This window comes from Pelmatolapia mariae, linkage group LG5 (genome assembly GCF_036321145.2).
Source record: "Pelmatolapia mariae isolate MD_Pm_ZW linkage group LG5, Pm_UMD_F_2, whole genome shotgun sequence".
Taxonomy (NCBI): Eukaryota; Metazoa; Chordata; class Actinopteri; order Cichliformes; family Cichlidae; genus Pelmatolapia; species Pelmatolapia mariae.
The window spans coordinates 12,323,100-12,341,927 of NC_086231.1; the positions used below are offsets into that span (position 1 = coordinate 12,323,100).

The window sequence follows — 18,828 nt, forward strand, 5'->3', positions numbered from 1 at the left end:
GTGAGCGCCAATTTAAAAAAAATGGAAGGATTGTTGACATTTTTTTAAAAGAAATTTACATTTCATACTCTAACTTTAAGGGGAACCAGCGTTTCCCTTCAGAATAAATGTTGGTCAGATGTCAGAGGTGTGTTGAGGCTTGTGGTTGGTAGTACTGCCCAGAATCCCTGTATCTGACAACATTCATGTAAGAAAGTGGATGCAGAAGAGAGCTTTGGGTGAGTGTTGATGGGGAGCCTGGGGGTGAGTGTCCTGTACTTGGTTACCTTTAGGAAAAAGGGGTTAAAATAGGTTCTTTCATAATACTAACCCTGCATATTAAAAAAAAAAAAATCATGCTTAGGGTAGTACTTTTAAATTTGATGGCTAGGAGTCCTTTAAAAGTATCAATACATAACTGATTATTGCATCAACTGGGTGCATCAGAAGAACCATTGAGCAAGTCTGTGAAATCCCAGAGGCTTTGACAAAAATAGTCACACCCTATTCCACACATTTGAGTATTCACAACACCTATTTTAGCTTGATCTTAAATAGCCTAGAGCATTTTTAAACCCAAAACAGAGATACCTTGGTTTTCATTCCATGCCAAAATAAGGTTACCTAGCTTCTACAAACCACCATGGCTCTGTCTCAAATGGGATTAAGAGAATTCAGCTCCTGGGTGACTCAGATGGCCTCCTTTCTAATAAACAGGCCTTGTTAATCTGTTGGGTCAAACCATGTTAAACTGAGAACAGACCTGGCTACTTTGGTTGCCAGTCAAGGGCCAGACAGGGTTAACTCAATTTCCAAGTGTGTATATCCATTTTGTTTGTGCTGTAAACATGTCTGTGTGTGTGTTGTGTTTACTTGACTTGGGTGAGGTTAAAGTGTGTTTTGGGAAGTGGAAGAAAATTACTGCAGCTTCACAAAGAACATAAATCAGACCATTTATGTCTATGTGTGAGACAAATAACTACTTATTTTAGTAACTTCTTGTTATCAGATTTAGATTGCTTGTTTCAAACTGTCATGAAATGGGAATAATGGGTATGGGTAGACAATGCGGATATGGTTGTGGGTATATAAATGTAGTAAATAAAATCTCCTATATGCTCTGATGCTTCTACTTTGACTTTGGAGTTTCCCTTCTGTCCAGTCCAATTCAATACTGACACACAGTACATGCAGACGCTGGCTTTTATGTGAGGGTCTTTTTTCATGTATCGTGTGTGGTCATAAAGCTTGAAGTGTGTGTCTGTGGTTGTGTGTGATAGCCAGTGAAACAGATTGGTGGCGATGTTGCTTTCTGTGTTCTTTCATGCAGAACTTAAGGTTATGAGGCAGGTCTCTTATTGATTCATGTTGCAGACAATTAAAGTCACTATAGGCCCGTCAGGAAAACACTTCCTTTATCTTAAGACTTTAACACACATGCACACACATGCACATACACACTGGAAAGTATGATTGAAAGCAACAACCATTGATAATCCTCTCATTTATCTGCTTTTCAGTAGTTTGTTAAGTCATCTACTCGTTACATCTTCTCTCAGTTACTAAATTTATCATTCGTCCCTCGTTGCCCACTTCATCATTCACCATTGTTTTACTCACTTAAACATGTGCTTCCTCACTCATGTCCTCACCCTTTCACCAATTCAATCCGTCCCTCTCACATTTGTGTAACATGATACTTAGTTGCTCTGTTACCTGCTTGCTCATTGGCTCACTTGCCCAGCAGCCATTATGCAACTGATGTGCATGTGAGAATGCAGATGTCTGAAAAGTTTGATTGGACAGTTAGCGGTACTTATTGTGATGTTTGATTGTCTCAGACTGATTCTCCCAATATCGTCCAGAATTAATTTGTGAAAACAGCTTCACATACTCATGTGTTTACTCCCTTATTCAATTATTTATGGTTACTCAGTTAACATGCTCATACACGTATTTACTTTCCCCTCAATTATTAACTTGCCTGTTTGTAAGTACCTCATTCATTTCCTGACTCTTTTATGCGTTGCTCATGATCTCGATCATTTGCTGTCATTCACTGAGTCCCCTGCTCCCTCAGAGTGGTTTGAGTATTCAATAATTGGCTTAAGCACCTGACAAGGTACTGCATCTGTGCTATGCAGAGGTTTCCAGATCCATGTTTAAATGCTATTATTATCTGGCGCCAGTGTCAAGAATATGTAGAACAACCAGTCTGTGGGTTACACTTGTTTGTATTTCTGTTGTTGTCAGTCCTTCAGCTTAGCTGCTGCCCCAGAGGAGACAGAAGGTGGAAAATTCACCACAGCACTGCTTGTGCTCATGTTGTTAGCTCAGCTGTCTGTCTCTTTCCAGTTTAAGCCAATTTCCAACCAGTCAGTATTGTAGCTACAGACACTGACATCGCCGTCAGGCTACACGCTGTCGACTTTTTGGAGGACTGCATCCAAGCGCATCTCTGTAGCCTCTATGTTGGCATTAGTTCTACGTAATGCAGACACTAACAAAAATTTCACTGGCTCATTTGTTTACCCCTTTATGTACTTACACACTCATTTTTTGGTGGTCTTTCATTCAACTTAAGAATGCAAAACATAAAAAAATACCAAAAATTTACATGAAATTCTTTGCATAAACCAGTACCTGTTATCATTTGCGTGTTACCAGATCATATCTTTAACACCTGCACTCCTTTTGTTTTAGGGCTCTGTCCTTTTTTCCTATTCACTTTTTTGCTCTCCTATTCTGCTCTCATACAAACATTGGAGATCCCTCCTAAAGACCTTTCAGAATCAAATGCAACTTGTGACCTTTGGTCTACCAGTATTTTGGTACAAGTTTCAATTTTTTTCTTCTTTACAAATAAATTGGATTTAGCATAGGTTCACTAGGTTCACTGCTTCTTTCACTGGGCTGACTTTCGAACTCCAAGCTTTTCAATTCACAGAGCTACTGTATATAAACATACCAGTATCCTCCGTGTTTTAAATTACTTGACCCCTTTTTAATAAAGTACTTGTAAAAGTAGCACCCGTGTTTATAGTAAACATCCTTTTTCTCTTACCATTCCCTCGTGTCTCCAGACAAAAACACTGATGTGACTCGGGCAAAATCCCAAAACGTTTCACTTTGCAACTTTGGCTTTTTTCTCCAAATCAAGTTTTGGTTGCATGAACAGAATTATTTCACCTCTGCCACCACCAAACACTTTGTCTCACACTTACACTTATAAAGTGGAACACACACAGACTTCATATCCATCTGTTCCAGTTGTGTGTTACTCTAACAAATCTCTGCCTCCTTTCTCTTATTATCCAAGCGTATTTGGGTGGTAGTAATGGCATTTAGATAGCCAGTGAGTTTGTTTGCCTTGGGGTGTGTGTGTGTGTCTTTGTGTGTGTGTGAAAGGAGACCATGGGAGCAAATAGCATATAATAGCATATGTTTTAAATGACTTAATGGGAATATTTAAAGCTCCTGGCATGTTAGCTGACAGTGGATTTAATTCAAGCTAACTAAGAAATGGGCGTGCGTGAGTAAAGTACATGTACACTTTTATTCAGTGAAAGCCTACACATGCACAGGCATACACACTCATATATTAAGCCATACCTGTGTTTTTCAGACTTTCCTGTTGCATGCTTGTATGCCTGGAAACGTGAAGTGAGCTCTAAACACACAAAGTACACCAAACTGGAAATAGAAAGGCAAAATAAAAACCATATTAAATATATGTGTGTACAGTTTATACAGTACGTCCTTTGATTTCTTGTTCCTGGGTTATGTTTATGATTCATTTACAGTTTTTAGCTAGATCAAAACTACATTCAGTTTCTGTAGCCACCTCAGGTTACTGTTGAGATTTTAATTTGCATACAACATCTCCCGGTGATATGGTGTAGAAGTACTGAGAAATGGAAATAATCAAGTTCAGCTTCATATAGTAGTTCATTACTATCCACTTTTGGTTTACTAAATGTTTTGCTCCGCACACACCCGCTCGCATATGAACACACAGTAACATGACCTGGGTTTGCTCCAGCACACACACTTGAACATACAGTGATGCTCAGGATCAGTTGATGTTATCTAAGTGAGCAGTAAACAGACTCTTTAGAGTCTGACGCCTCTGGGTGCCCTCCTTTGGTTTGTGGCTTCGTGGGTCCTGTCGAACTGCGTTAGCTTTTGCTGACATGAAAGGCTTTAATGGCTGCTATTGGTGCCTCTGGGGAATGAAAATTTAAACATAAGAAAGACAGGGAATTCTGTCTAAATAAGTGTTATCATTAGAAGATATGTTCATGTGTGCGTAAGTGGATATTTTCAGGGCACCAACTTATTCTTGCTGCTCTTATGGGGATTTGCTTTGCTATATCCTCATGTTTACAAGCGTTTGTGGATGAAAGCTAGGTTGCTTGTGTAATGACTTTGTGTGTGTGTGTGTGTGTGTGCATCTATTATGTTGATATAGAGTTGATTTGATCTATGTAATCTAACCAAAAGGCTAAATGAGCTCAAGCAGAGAAATCACTTCTGCATGGATGTTTCCTCAATAACCTACTTCCTTATAAAACATGAATATTCATTAATATAGTTAAGTGACATTGTATCATTTTACAGCATACTTAGACGGCACATATTACATTTGGGTAATTACATGCTAACGTGCACTTGTGTTGATAATACATTTTAAATGAATCAGGCCATATTCACTCTTTGATAAATTGTGGCCTAAAAATACAATCCCATTAGAAATAGACTGAAACCTTTGGGGAGGAAGTAATGCTATAGTTCAGATTAACACAACAGAAAAAAAGGTTACCTGGATTCCATCTCTCAATAGGTTCTAAATTTATGAGTTTCAACAATTTGCTTTTACCTTTTGAAATGTGTTCACACTTGTCTCTTTAAACCTCATTTGTGCAAACCTTTAGCACTGTGTAAAAGTAATTATCATTTTGATTATTAAGCTTTGGTGAGACTGTTTTGTTGACAGCCAAACAAATTACATCTCAACTGCAGTGACAACAATAAGTCCTTGTAATTTCTCTGTTGCCTATTAATTTGTTGACAATAACTGCCACTGATGAGTTGTTAAAAAAAAAAAAAAAAAAGAAAGAAAGAAAGAAAAAAATTAAAGCTTTCATTGGGATATTGGAATTGTTAAATGCAAAACTGGAATTACTCAACTGAAAAACAAGTTTGCAAAACGGTTTCCAAATTCTGTTGCCAGAAAATCATAGGTTTGATTGCAAGGAGCTGGAGTTGATCTTCATTTTTTTTTTTTATCTTGGTTAAATATTTTTCACTGGCTGCCAGCAAGGTATAGCATGCAAATAAATGTGACACCATCCAAAAATGAGAGAACACTTAGAAGGGAGGAATTAAGTGGCTAAAGTAAGACTGAGATCATTCTTTGTGGTTAAACTACAGCAGACTGAAAGACAAATGATGCTCTGGCACTGAAGACACCAAAACATCTGCTTAAAGACCAATCAGTCACATCAGCATTTAAAATCAGAAAATCATTTTTTCAGAGTCATTGGCATCGGTAGATTCTGTCACAGGAGCTAGTGATATGCAAAGTTGCAGTTATGAACTTTACGTTACAGTGCTCACCTTTGAGGGACGGTAAACAACATTTTTATAAGTTGTAATGTTTGCTGGTTCTTTGTTTAGTTATTGTCCAGTTTGTTTGTCTTTATCTGTGCAAAATTTTTCACATCACTCTCCTCGCTGTTTACATTCTGTTCTTACACAAATTGAACTTTTTCTGCAAATTTACTGTCACATTATGCTCTAGCTTAAAACATCCATCCAGCAGTTAGGAATAATCTCCGGTTTTCTCTGATTTGATGATGATGATGGGTCACTGTAACTGCTCCATACACAGCCATTGCATGCCCATTTCATAATAATGACATTAATTTAATCTATCAATGGGGAAATTACATTAAAAGTTGGTTATCGTCAGTCCCTGACATCATCATCCATCGGCACAACCCTAGCTACCTGGAAAACTTTTTTGTATCCTGGAGCTTTTCACTGAAGGAAATGTTGTTGTTGTTTTTCCAAATGCATTTTTAAATTTTTATTTCTAGGAACAAAATGTCAGTGACGTAAACAGCAACAGCACTGAGAAAGGGAACTATTATGACTCACTAACAAAAATGCATGAGATAAGATACTGAGTAGAGTCTGGGTACAATAAATGAAACTATAATAGCACTATAATACTGTAAAAACCTCTTTGATAGAACAATGACTTTATATCAGCCGCTTTTAAAAGCAGCATGCATCAATACACCAGTGTTTACTGGAAACCCACAGGAGGAGTCTTGTGCTTTTGGAGATACATTTAGAGAGCTGCAGATTGTTGGGTACATGTAGCTCAGTTTTCAACATGAGCCACCTTTCATGTGTAGGCTATACTATTCACGAGAGTGTAAGTGAAACATGAATGCTTTTCCTGTTTCCTGCATTTTATTGTAATTCAGAAAAGTGGTTTATTTAATCGAGATGATGGAAACGAAGTTGTTTTCCATTATGCTACGACATAGAAGTTGACAACTTTAGGGAAACACGTTTGCTGACAACAGAAAATTACAGAGTGCCAAAGAGCAGAGCAAACCAGTGCTGCCAAATTTAAACAATAAGGGAATCGCAAACCCATTTTAAGGGAATTTTGATTAATAAACATATAACAGGCATCACATGGGGTGATTGTTCTCTGTGCATGTGTATCTCTATCTGTGTATGTATGCACGGGCTGCAGTATTATTAATTGATTATATATCCTTATATATCCCATACATTAATGCTAAACTTCATACACGAAGAGATTATGCTTGTTATGGTGTCACACTAATTCACACGTTACCATATGCACAGACCCAACAATAATGGCTGATGCATAAAAGCAATGACACATACATGAGCCCATACACGTACCATCCCGCCACAACACATTCTCACCATCGCATCCACTTTCACACAAGAACACACACACGCCTATGCTTCAGATCACACTCGAGTAGCAGTGTTATGTTTTCATTATGGAAATGCATTTTATGACTGAGAACATGTGATTATGTTTGTGTGCAGAGAGGGGAGGAGTCGTGCTGAATTTCAAAACTAGATCAGGGGCATTGACACACACATACTGAATGTTTGGCTACTGCTGTGAGCCAATTCTCTCTCTCTCTCTCGTGCCCTGATTGTGGTCCTTAAAATTGCAGTTCTGATATTGAATATTGATAGATACCCCACAGCCCCCCTTTGCCTGTTTATCCCTCTGTTCTAATGAGTTCACTTTGATTTCTTTTCATTTCTAATGAGATCACTGAACAACGAGGGGGCGATAAAGGCTAATTATCTCTGTATTGATTAATTTATAACAGTTATTTTCATATCTGTGAGAAAAATAGTGTTTTCCTAGTTTTCACCCTTTGCTGGAGGTTATTTTTTTCAAACGGAATGCAGATGGATGAATTTTTTTCCCATGTTTTTCAAATTCATTTCCCAGTTGATGTAAGGCTTGCTTGAAGAAGCATAATCAAAACCATATCATATATTTTAGACACTATTCAGAGGGTGTGTATTAAAGATATCAATATATGGATATATGGATATGCAATCTGCTGTGTATTTTAAACCTGTGCATGTTTAAACGAGTAAACAGTGCTCCAGCTCTCTATATCCTATATCCTCAATAATAGGATTGTGGAAATCTCACCTGCCTCATAGCTTGTAACTAGCCTTAATTCTCCACACCAACTCTGTAGTGACGAGAAAAGGCAGAGCCACAGTCATGAGGTGTGACTCAGCCATTGTTTCTTAGTCTTTTTAAGAAAATGGGCACTTGCTTGACACGTCAGCATTATCCACAGACTGTATATAAAAGATGGATGTAGCATCCAGGTCTGAAAAATGAAGCCAATGCAAAGCCCCCTTAAACCTGAATTATTTGCAATATATAACAGGTGATGATTCACGGCAATTTCATGATGATTTGTAACCAAATCATCAGGTTACAATAAAAAGGTAAGAATGCATAGACATCTTAAGGAGAACAGCTTAGCTCACTTGATCTGTAGTCTCAGTAAACACTGTGCAGATGAGTTTATGTTCTAGTTTAAGGTCATTTTTTTTATTTAAAGCAGTGCAAGCGTTAGGCCAGGTCTACCTACAACATAAACATGCAGTTTCCTAGTCAGATGTCCCCTTATTTGTCATGTTTGGACCAAAATGCTCACTTCAAAGCTAGCTTCAAGATAAGACTTCACAAGCCAGTGGGCGATGTACAGTTTAAGCTCTCATCACAGCAGCTATGCTACAACACTACAGAAGGATTTTGCAGTTAAATGCTGCCAATATTCTACAAAGCATCATAAGCCATCTTGATTTGGCCTTGTTGGAATCTAAAAACATGTTTGATGAAGTTTAAACTGGCATTTATTTCCTCGGTGGATGACTGGGACAAAGAGGCAGACAAAAAAAGTAAGCATTAAATGATTTCGTGAATAAAGCAATGACGTTCTCCAATTTCAAATACTTCAAAACAAATTAAAACGGTTGTGCGTCAAAGCATATGTCTAATTAAGGGACTCTGTTGCAGATGTGTGTGTATGCAGTGCTTGAGGCTAAAAGAGAAGGCTAATGCAGTGGAAAATGTGTCTTAGCTGGGCCATGAAATAATGATGAGACACTGTGACTTAATCATGTTGACACACAGAGCTTTCTCTTCATGTGCCCCTCACTCACTCTCTCACTCTCTCTTGCAAAGGCATCCTCTCTCATAAAGTCTGTTTTCTTTCTTTCTCACTCCCCCTGTTCTCTTCACTTCCCTGATAAACTGTGACAGTGTCTGTCTGCACTGGCACTTTCAATTCACGCTGTTAACTTAATTGGTATTATATTGTTAACAGTACCAAGGGAGCTTATAAAGACCGTATTTGTCGTCACATAAGTAGGAAGAAGTTTCGATTATTAAGAATTTCATTAGATCAGCCCCTACTGTTAATTCTGTTTATGGTCACCATTAGCTATTACATGATTGTTTTATAACCTCTTTCTACTCTTCAACTATCTCAGTATGAGTTCCCACAATATGGGATTCAAATAGCATTCATTTTAAAGCCTTCTTTGTTAAAATAATGCAAAAATAATAATTCATCTCATGCCTTTTTTAGTAAACGGATGCAGCACTTGATCTTACTTTTTTGCATTTGTGACAGTAATTGCTTAAGGCTTGCTGCTTCCTATGGTTGAAAGACTTTTAATTTTGGGCAAATTGACTTGATACAACTATCAGCTGTTACCAACTCAAGGCTAAAACTGTAACAATTATAACAATTAAGGTTGTTTTGTGTAATTTCAGTCACTTTTTTTTCTTACACACTACATTTCCGTCTTTGACTATCATTTGCAATTCTGAGGTTCAACCACTGCTTCAGTGAATTGGTCTGTACAATACAGTATAACTTCCCAATTCCAATATTAATGTCATTTAAAAATGCATGCATCTTTTTCTATTTCTTTGTAGGTGGCTGTACATTTGAGGAGTCATATAGCAGCTGTGGATACAGTGTTTCTCTGGGAACCAATGGTTTTACCTGGGAACAAGTCAACTCCTGGGAAAAACCCACCATGGATCCTGCCCTACCTACTGGTAAGATTCTACATATGTCTCTCTGTATTGTAGTTCAAGTTTTTGTATGGTGTCTTTATAATGAGACCTATTATAATTATTGTCATGGTTATGGTTTTGATTTTTGTATCACAACCAATTAAAATTAAATTAAATCAAATCAGTTCTAGTCTTGGTCAGTTGTAGTTAACATTAGGTTGATAAAATCAAACATAAAAATGTACAATATTACGTGATTTTATAATAGATAAGGAATGATTACCATTTGCTACATTTTTATAACAGGACGGAAAGCATCATGTATGTAGCAGAAAAAATATACTTTTTCTGGATTATAATTTATTTTTATATTTCTGCATTCATTAGAACAGGAAATGACTCTATTTTATTTGTATCTTATTTTGGTAAAGAAACAAAAAAGGTTAGTGTTCCTATGACGTTTCAGAATTACACAAATGTAGCAATACTTATTTTTGTAAGGAGCCCACTATCAGTCATTTTAAAGGACAGTTTTTCATTTTAAGAATAAATCAATTTCACATATCTCTAACATTACGTCATTGTTGTATATAGTAAGAACAAAACAAAAACAAAAACAAACAAACAAAAAAGTCAATGGTAGATACTTCCAGAATTCTGTAGATGTTGTAGTGGTTTATTACCTGATTAAGTAATTGTTTTTACTGGGATTTGGAGGTCTTGGGTTACCAAGAACTACAGCGTTTAATTGTACAGACATTACTTTTAAAGTTGTAGGATAAACACTTTATTAGTCTCCTGTTTGCATAGGAATTTGTGGTAATTTTTTTTCTCTATATCTTCATCTCTCCTTCTGTCCTACTGAGTTGGCAGAGTCAGTAGACATATCGTGACGTGACCTCAGCTGGGTCACTTTCTACTTATCAAACGCCAAATGGCAATCAGACTGCATGTCTATCCATCTCGTTCTCTCACAGAGTTCTGCCCTTTTGCTCTCTTTATCTCGCCCACTGTCTCACTTTCTAACACGCCTGCTTTCCCACATGCTCTTTTTCACACTTTCTCTCTCTTACATTTCACTGTGTATAACTTGAGTCACCTTCTTCTTGTTGCCAAATTTACTTCTTTGACTGACAAGACTGTTTATCAAAAACTCTATTAGCAATGCAGCATTAAAATTCAAAGCTATTCAAATTATTTTAAAAGCCAGTAAGGGCATTATTTTTCTCTTTCAAACCTTAATCCTTAATCTTAAATATGTTAATATCTAACACAGACTGAAACACATTTTCTGTTCTGGGACTATGTTGTAGAGCTGGAAACTTATAAATCATGGTCTTTTATTGAGAAAATATACAACAGTGACAGAATTTTACTTATATTCACTTTATTCCGTGTCACTTTGATGTAGATTCTAATATTGCTGTCAGATAGTAAGGATTTGGAATGGAAACCAGGTTTGACAAAGCAGAATATGTTTTTGTGTCCCTGCTAGCCAATAAAAAATAATGACTTACTGTAACAGCGATTAATATTATTACAGGAAAGTACATCTCTCTGTTTTGCTCCTTGCCATTTCCCCTCTCTAATTAATTACTATATAATTATCATATTGTAACCAATAGCCATATAACATACCCCTTCTTATTTCTTTCACCGTCATTTATTATCTTATAGTCATGTCAATTATTGCCCCAATATATCATCATCATCTCTCCCTCCAATAATTCTCTGCCTCTGACATGTCAGTTTGGTGCAATAATAGGTCTGTCAGCCACTGCCTCTGCTCACCACAGTAAGATCTTGTACTGAAAATCTGATACGAGTGAATGGGCATGAAGGCTATGCCAGACATCTTGCTCTTAGTATGTATGTCTTATGTCAGTTATCTGTCTCATCTATCCTTGTGGGTGGTGGTTGTCACTGGTGATATCCATCATGGCCTATAAGCCATCCTCATCATAGACTTATCAGCTGCACACTTTGCCCTGATAGCTACAGATCTGATAAGCCAGGACAAGAACAAATTGTCTGTCAAGCTCTTTGTCTGTGTCTCATTTTTTTTTTCATTTTGTTAAGTCTGCCCAGATGACTATAATACAATATCAGTATCTTTCTCTTTCAGGGCAAAGCTATCCTCGTTAAACTACTTTTATTAGTGGTAAATGGGAATATAAAATAGATGAGGTGTATAAATACATCCTGTGTCACGTCTAAATATATGGTTTTCGTCTACTGCTCATCAGCTGTAGATAGCTTTTTAGGCCTTACATTTTTTGTCCTTTTTTTGTCCTCCTATTTGGGTTTTCTATGGACACACTTCAAACCATTCCACGATACAACACGTTTCTTAGCTAATAGCTCTTTGGGAATTTTATATCTGTGAAAATGTGTTATCTTTGGTATTTTTCATAGATTCAACTAAAGAGATGGGGACAGATTATGTGTTTGTGCACTAGGGCTGCCACAAACGATTATTTTGATAGTCGACTAGTCACCGATTATTTTTGCGATTAGTCGACTAATCAGATCATGCATCCATTGGACGTACAACGTACAGCTTATTGCACCAGCATGCATCTGCTCTTATATAACTATCATTAACTTACAGCTTTAAGTGTTTAAGGCATGTGCTAACTAAAAATAAAGACAAGATGATAGTTTATTAAATTTTAATGAAATTTGCAGATTGTTTCGGTGAAGTTTAATAAACTCAGCCGTCTGCTCCTTGCTATCTAAAATATAACAGGACACCGGAGTATATTCTCGAGCAAAATAATTTCCCCTAGGGATCAAGTATTCTGATTCTGATCTCACACTTCTGATAATCAGTTGTCTGCTTGACGTTTATTCAGCTGTGTACAAACTATAACTTTAATCTCAGCCAAACCGATTTACTCAGGAACAAATAAAATACTGAAAAAAGCCAAACAATAACATTTTAAGTTAGCTAAGTGACTTATATATCATGTTTAACCTGAGTAGCGAAAGACAGCGGTGGGTTTGAAAACGATTTGCCGGGAGTCCGGTGTTCTCACGGGCGCTAGTGAGCCTTGCCCCCGGCTAGCTATCGAGCTAGTGGGTAACAGACATCTCCGAAAACGTCGGAGCGCTTTTGAAAATATGTGGTGTCTTGATAAACTGAGCAGATATTTGAGGTTTACACAGCTACATTCTCGCCTGAAAATATGTTAAACGTTTATTTTGTGACCCAGAAAGAATAATAAGAGTAATATTAAAACTAACTAGCGGCCGCCATTGTTGGAAACTTATCTGGGCCGCGCTATGAATTCTGGGACACAGCTTCTTCTTCTTCTTCGGGGTTTAACGGCAGCTGGCATCCTTGTACATGCAGTGCTGCCATCTTCTGTTTCAGTCCGTTATTACACTCTTAAATCCTACTACTTATTCCTGCGTGTTTTGGAATCTTACAAAGCTTCAAACGACGTGTCGACTATTAAATCAGTCGTCGACGATTTTGATAGTCGACGTAATCGTGACTTGTCGGCTAATCGTGGCAGCCCTATTGTGCACCATGTTGCCACAAACAAAGTGTCAAAAGATACTATTCAAAATCTGTGTTCAGTTGTTTGTTATGTTTAGACGTAATGTTGGCTCATCACTTGATTTAAGTGCTTTTTTATGCTTAAACAATTGTTTTAACAAACAAACTAACAACAAAACATTCCTCTGATAAGGGTCAGGTACGATGACTCAACTAAAAATACGTGAACAAACAGTCAATGTCCAAAGAAAAAAGCCCTCAGGAAGTCTGGAGACCTATCGCTCAAGACCAATTTAAAAAAAAATACAAGAAAGTCTGACTCCATTGATGCAAAATGGAAACAAAATGTAAAAAAATGAGGGGTTGCTCAAAACCTTTGCACATTAATGTTCACACTTAAAATATCACTGTTTCCAAGCATTTGTCAAGTGTAGGTCTGTGAAGATCTTTTTTTTTTCTTTACATTTGTTAATCACCTGTGGTTACACCTCAGTTAAACATGGATGGATGATTACTTTTTGTTGAAATATCTGGATCATGAAAATGTCATCAAACTTGACATCATATTGAACTACATCTGTAAGAGTAATATCAGATCTAAAAGCATGTGAAGAAGGTGCTACCAAAACATCTTCATATGAATTTTATCAGTAGGTTATTAGATCAAAGCAGGCTAGCTGGGATGTTAGTTGCAGGCCCTGATGCAACATAAAACTATTACAGCAACGCACTTAGATGTTCTGAAGTATTTTTGTAATCTCCATTGAGCAGTGGCAATAGATCTGACTGTGAAAAAAACATGAAAGGAAAATGGACAATAAAAGTGAAAGAAATGTCATAAGGATATTACCACTGTGTTTTATTTAGCCCATAAAAAAGCTGAAAACTCCACCAACTACAGGGCTGTGTCAAGGCAAGTGCATTCTGTGTGCCGGGTCTCTATGTAATGAGTCAGTAGTGTCAATAATTTAGTCTGAAATGTTGAAAAAATGGTTGGTTTCACTGAGCTCAGATATGAAAAAAGACGTTCTTAAAATTATCAAATGTTTTTAAGAATATTTGAATTAACCTTGAACCGCATTTAACCATTTAAACCTCAAAAATAAGTTTAAATGTTTAAAATATTGTAAACCTACAAATATGTATCTACTGTACATTCATTTTCTATGTAACCCCCGCTGATTATCAAGCTGTGTTTCCCCAAAGGTGAGTGTCTAATGTGTGAGATGTTTACTGCCAGTTTGGGTACAGCATGTAGCCTGCATGAATGGAGAAGCAAACAGGACCCTTGCTTTTGTCTCTTTGCCTCCATTATCAACAAAGTTATACATATAAGTCATATAATCCTCTTTCTCGCCTCACCTCCATAATATTGATGTGACTGATATGGTTGTCATAGAGCATAACCCACACTTGACAGTTTGTAGATATGACAAGATTGGATTGGCACCATCACTCTCTCCATTTCTCTCTCTCCACCACCATTTAGACATCTTTGTCATATAGTCCATAACCCTGACAGCTCATAGATCTCGTGGTAAGGCACGATTGGATTTGAATCAGCGCTTTAACGTCTTCTTTCATCATCTGTACTGACTTGGTGATGATATAATCCACACCTCTGACAACTTAGAGATGTGACGAGATTAGATGGCATGACTGTTTTTCCATCCCTGATAACATATATAAAGACCCAATGATCTAATCCTGAGAGTTCATGAAGTAAATGGTACAATGTATATCAGCGGTCCCCAACCCCCGGGCCTCGGACCGGTCCGTGAGTCGTTTGGTACCGGGCCACGAGAGTTGAGGCTCAGGTGTGAAATGTATGGTTTTCAGGATTTTTATCGGTTTTCAGCGTTGTTATCGTTTTTATCGTTAACTCGGTTTTCCTGGGTCTTTTCACGTGTGTTATGAATAAATCTTCTTTTTTTCGGTACCGGTACTAGTTTTATTTTGTTGTATTTATCCGCAACACCTTAAAGGCCGGTCCGTGAAAATATTGTCGGGCATAAACCGGTCCGTGGTGCAAAAAAGGTTGGGGACCGCTGATGTATATGACGTGTTTATGTATATCACTACAAAACAAAACAGATCCAACAAATATCAAAAACATACTCAGATTCCAGTCTTTGATTTTTTTTTCTGTACTTTGCACCTTTTATTTTTGATGACTCTTTAGAAGCATAAAACTCATTCATTTATTTACTATTATGCTATTTAATGTTTATTTGCTTGACTTATTGTTTTATTCAGATGGAAGTTTTGGCCAGTAGACTACACTTTGTAAGTATTAGTTGAGCTCTGGCTAGCATTTTTCATAATAATAATAATACATATAGGATAATAATTTTTTAAAAATGCCATTGCAGCAATTTTTTTCATTGTCCAAGTTTTGCAAACCTGCAAATCGCCGAATGAAAAAGTTTTTTTTCTGCTTTTTTTTCTGTACCCGCTGCCTAGCTCCCCACTCACACTCATATCTCATACCTCTTATTACCTTCAAACCCTAGGCTCAGCGAGACAAACTTACACAAGCAGCAAACATCAAACATCAAAGCAAGTCGATGTTTTCAGCACCCGTCAACACGGCCACAATCTGAAATGTGAAAAATGATCAGAGGGAGAGCATGAAGGGGGGAGTTAAAGTAAGGAAGTGGAAGAGTAAAGATACGGAGACAGAAAAATACAACAAAAGGTGAGAGAATTTAGATGGTGGACAGCAATGTATTGATAAATAAAGACAGAGAAAAATTACCACCTTCATTATCGACATATACAAACCTAATAAAAAAAAAAAATTTAAATTTATTCCTGCATTATGGTATGGTATGTGTGAAGAAACAAAAATACATAAATCCAGATGGCAGCATTTCATTCATAAGGATAGAAGGAAAAGTTAAATGTGGCAAAATGACTGAAATAATAAAACTAAAATGGAAATCAAGTGATTTTGGAGAGTGAGGACAGAGTGAATGTGAGATAACGAGTGACAGGAGGCTCAAAAGAACTCCACATAATGATGCAAAAACACACAAAAGAGAATGATGAGGGCAGACAGGCATCTAGAAAAATATATGACAGTGACAGAAAGTAAAGGAAACCAAAAAAAAAAAAAAATGACACAAAGAGTTGAGACTTCCTTAATGACTCTTACTCCACTGAGTCTTACTATACTTACTGACTTATCCGCACAAAAAGGCAAATTGGGGAGCATGGAGAACTTTCAGTAGGTTACCATAAAGCCACCTATTGTTTTAATTTGGACCTTTCTGTGCTGTAAAATAGTGTGAAGTAGACTTGACATATTTCTTACTGTCAGACACACAGAAACAAGAGATTTAAGGGGCCGAGGGGTTCAGGTGGAAATGGAAAGAGACTTAATTCTGTCACAGAGGAGGAGCATTCAAAGAAGAGTAGATATCCTTTGCTCTTGTTTCCTCTTTGAGTCTCTGTTCAGCACTTACAGAAACCCTCAGCCAGTGTGTGTGTTACACTTTTACAGTTGTCATGCATCTGGTATGCACCATGTGTTTATGGCTGATATTGTCTCTGAAACCTTTATTTCTTAACTCTGGAAAGAGACAGTGTTCATAATCGCACCCAATTGGCTGTTGTTGTTGTGTGTGTGTGTGTGTGTGTGTGTGTGTGTGTGTGTGTGTGTGTGTGTGTGTGTGTGTGTGCTCTGTGTTTTTGAAGCCAGATAACAACAGAAACATGTTCATTAATGATTTCAGCATTGACAGACAATGTCTTTCTAGCCTTTCTGTGAATGAGACAAAGTAGATGAAGATTTAATGAGCCCTGAAGGGAAATTGGGTTGTTGTTGCAGCTGAAATACAGAGGATACAGATAAGAATATTAAAGCAAGTGCAAGATAATACAGAGGGATTAAAAGAGAACAGACCACGATTAGCATTATCAGAAAGATAAAAAAAAAAAATCTCTTCAAGACAGGTGTACAGTTAATAAGTATGAAACAGTATGTGGGCTTACTCTACACAGTGCTGGAGGTCCACAGAAATGTCATAATAATATAATGAAGTTGTAACATGGAAAAAACAGGATAGTCACCTGTGAAAATCAGGATAGTTAACTCTAACAGTTACTATTATAGTTTCATATATGCTCATATAAATATTTGGAAGTTACAGGGGTGGAATACTGGTTGCATGTACATGAATGTTTGTTGTGCAGTTAAACAAGGTTTACCAATGTTTATGGTTGTTTAGCATGGTCTTACAAGACCTATACCACCTATGATGCACACCTAACTAACTAGTCATAAACACTTGAAATACACTGGCTAATGGTTAGTTAATTACATTTTCCTGCAAGTTCCTGTTATATTATAACTCCACGATTTTTCAGTTCTAGTGCAATACGTGTACCTGCACCCAAGAAAATGAAAAACCTGTATTGGACAGACTCACACAGTTGCACAGTTCTGAATGCTAAATAGATGCAGTCAATCATTCCAGCTAATTAAACCTCTGCTCTGGTTGAAGCACAGCTACCCCGTTAATTATATCACCAAAAATAGTCTGACCATTTGCAGCAAACAAAGATGTACAGTAAGTTGTCCAGACAGCTGCAGCTCGACGGAGATGTCAGTCAATATATACACGCCCCCACAGTCCTGAGAAGTGGTCTAATCAGGCACAAGTGAAAACACCTGTGTGGGGCAACCCATGCTGCACGAGGACTATAAATGACACCAAGCTGCAAGATTGAAATTGTATTTTCTAACTATATTATAGAGTCAAAAATGGCCAAAATTGCCAAAAATCAACTTCATTCACATGCCAGCAAAGTGATCGTAGTCATTTGACGTAAGCTACCCGTTCTATTTTCTGCATGCAAGTGTTTGACTTTCACATAGCCCAGTCTTTACTAAGTCTTTTATGTTTTTGGTTTTACACACTTTTTTTTTTTTGCACAAACCCCTTCTATCCTTTGGCGCTTTACAGGATTCCAAAAAGTTTGACAGCCAAATGAAATATGCTGCCTTTTTTATTCCTTCTTGAGGGTTTAGGTGATTTTAACAAAGGCTATCCAGAGTTCTGCTAACAGTGCCAGAGGTTTGTGCGAGTGTTTGAATGGGTGCCTTTTTGCTGGTGTACCCTGTCATTTGCAGTGTTGATGTTTGCAGTGACTGTCAATCCAGGGCCCAAACCGTGTTTCACAAAGCCTTACAGCTCTGCCTGTCTTTGCTCTTTCTTTTCTTCTTTCATTTTTCTTCCTCTATTCCTGGACCTTCTTTCTCTGCAATGCATTCATTCCTCCTGAGGCGTCTTTGTCCTAAATGTGCCTCTCGGTTTCTCTCAATCGTTTTTGTTTTTTTTACAATTTGACAGCTTGACAGAAAAGTATGTTTGAACTGTCTCAAACTGTATTTTGACATGCGTGTGTATTTTAATCCTGCCGTGTCTGTCCTCTTGTCAGCGCTGCCTTTTATTTTGTTCTTCGAGCATCTGAAAACAAATGGGTGCTAATCAGAGAGTGCCTCACCACTCAGTAGTCACACAAACTGAACACGCACACACACAAACACACACACATACACGAATTTAGTTAAAAACTAAAACAAGTACAGTCCACAAACAAAGACACTCACATGGTATAGTATGCTTGAGTATAGTAATGAGAGCATAGTAAAACTGTGTGTGTGCGTGCACAGGCAGGCAAGGGAGTGTTTTTCAAGTGGCTGCTGATG

General features: G+C 37.3%; 1 protein-coding gene across 12 annotated transcripts in view; it reads left to right on the forward strand.

Moving 5' to 3' along the window:
* ptprt (protein tyrosine phosphatase receptor type T) overlaps positions 1–18,828 on the forward strand; it is a 304,970-nt gene that overhangs the window by 37,857 nt on the left and 248,285 nt on the right. For all 12 annotated transcript variants that reach the window (XM_063473709.1, XM_063473699.1, XM_063473701.1 and 9 more), the window contains exon 2: positions 9,524–9,649. In XM_063473709.1, the coding sequence (XP_063329779.1) occupies positions 9,524–9,649 (126 nt within the window). The remainder of the gene's footprint in view (positions 1–9,523; positions 9,650–18,828) is intronic.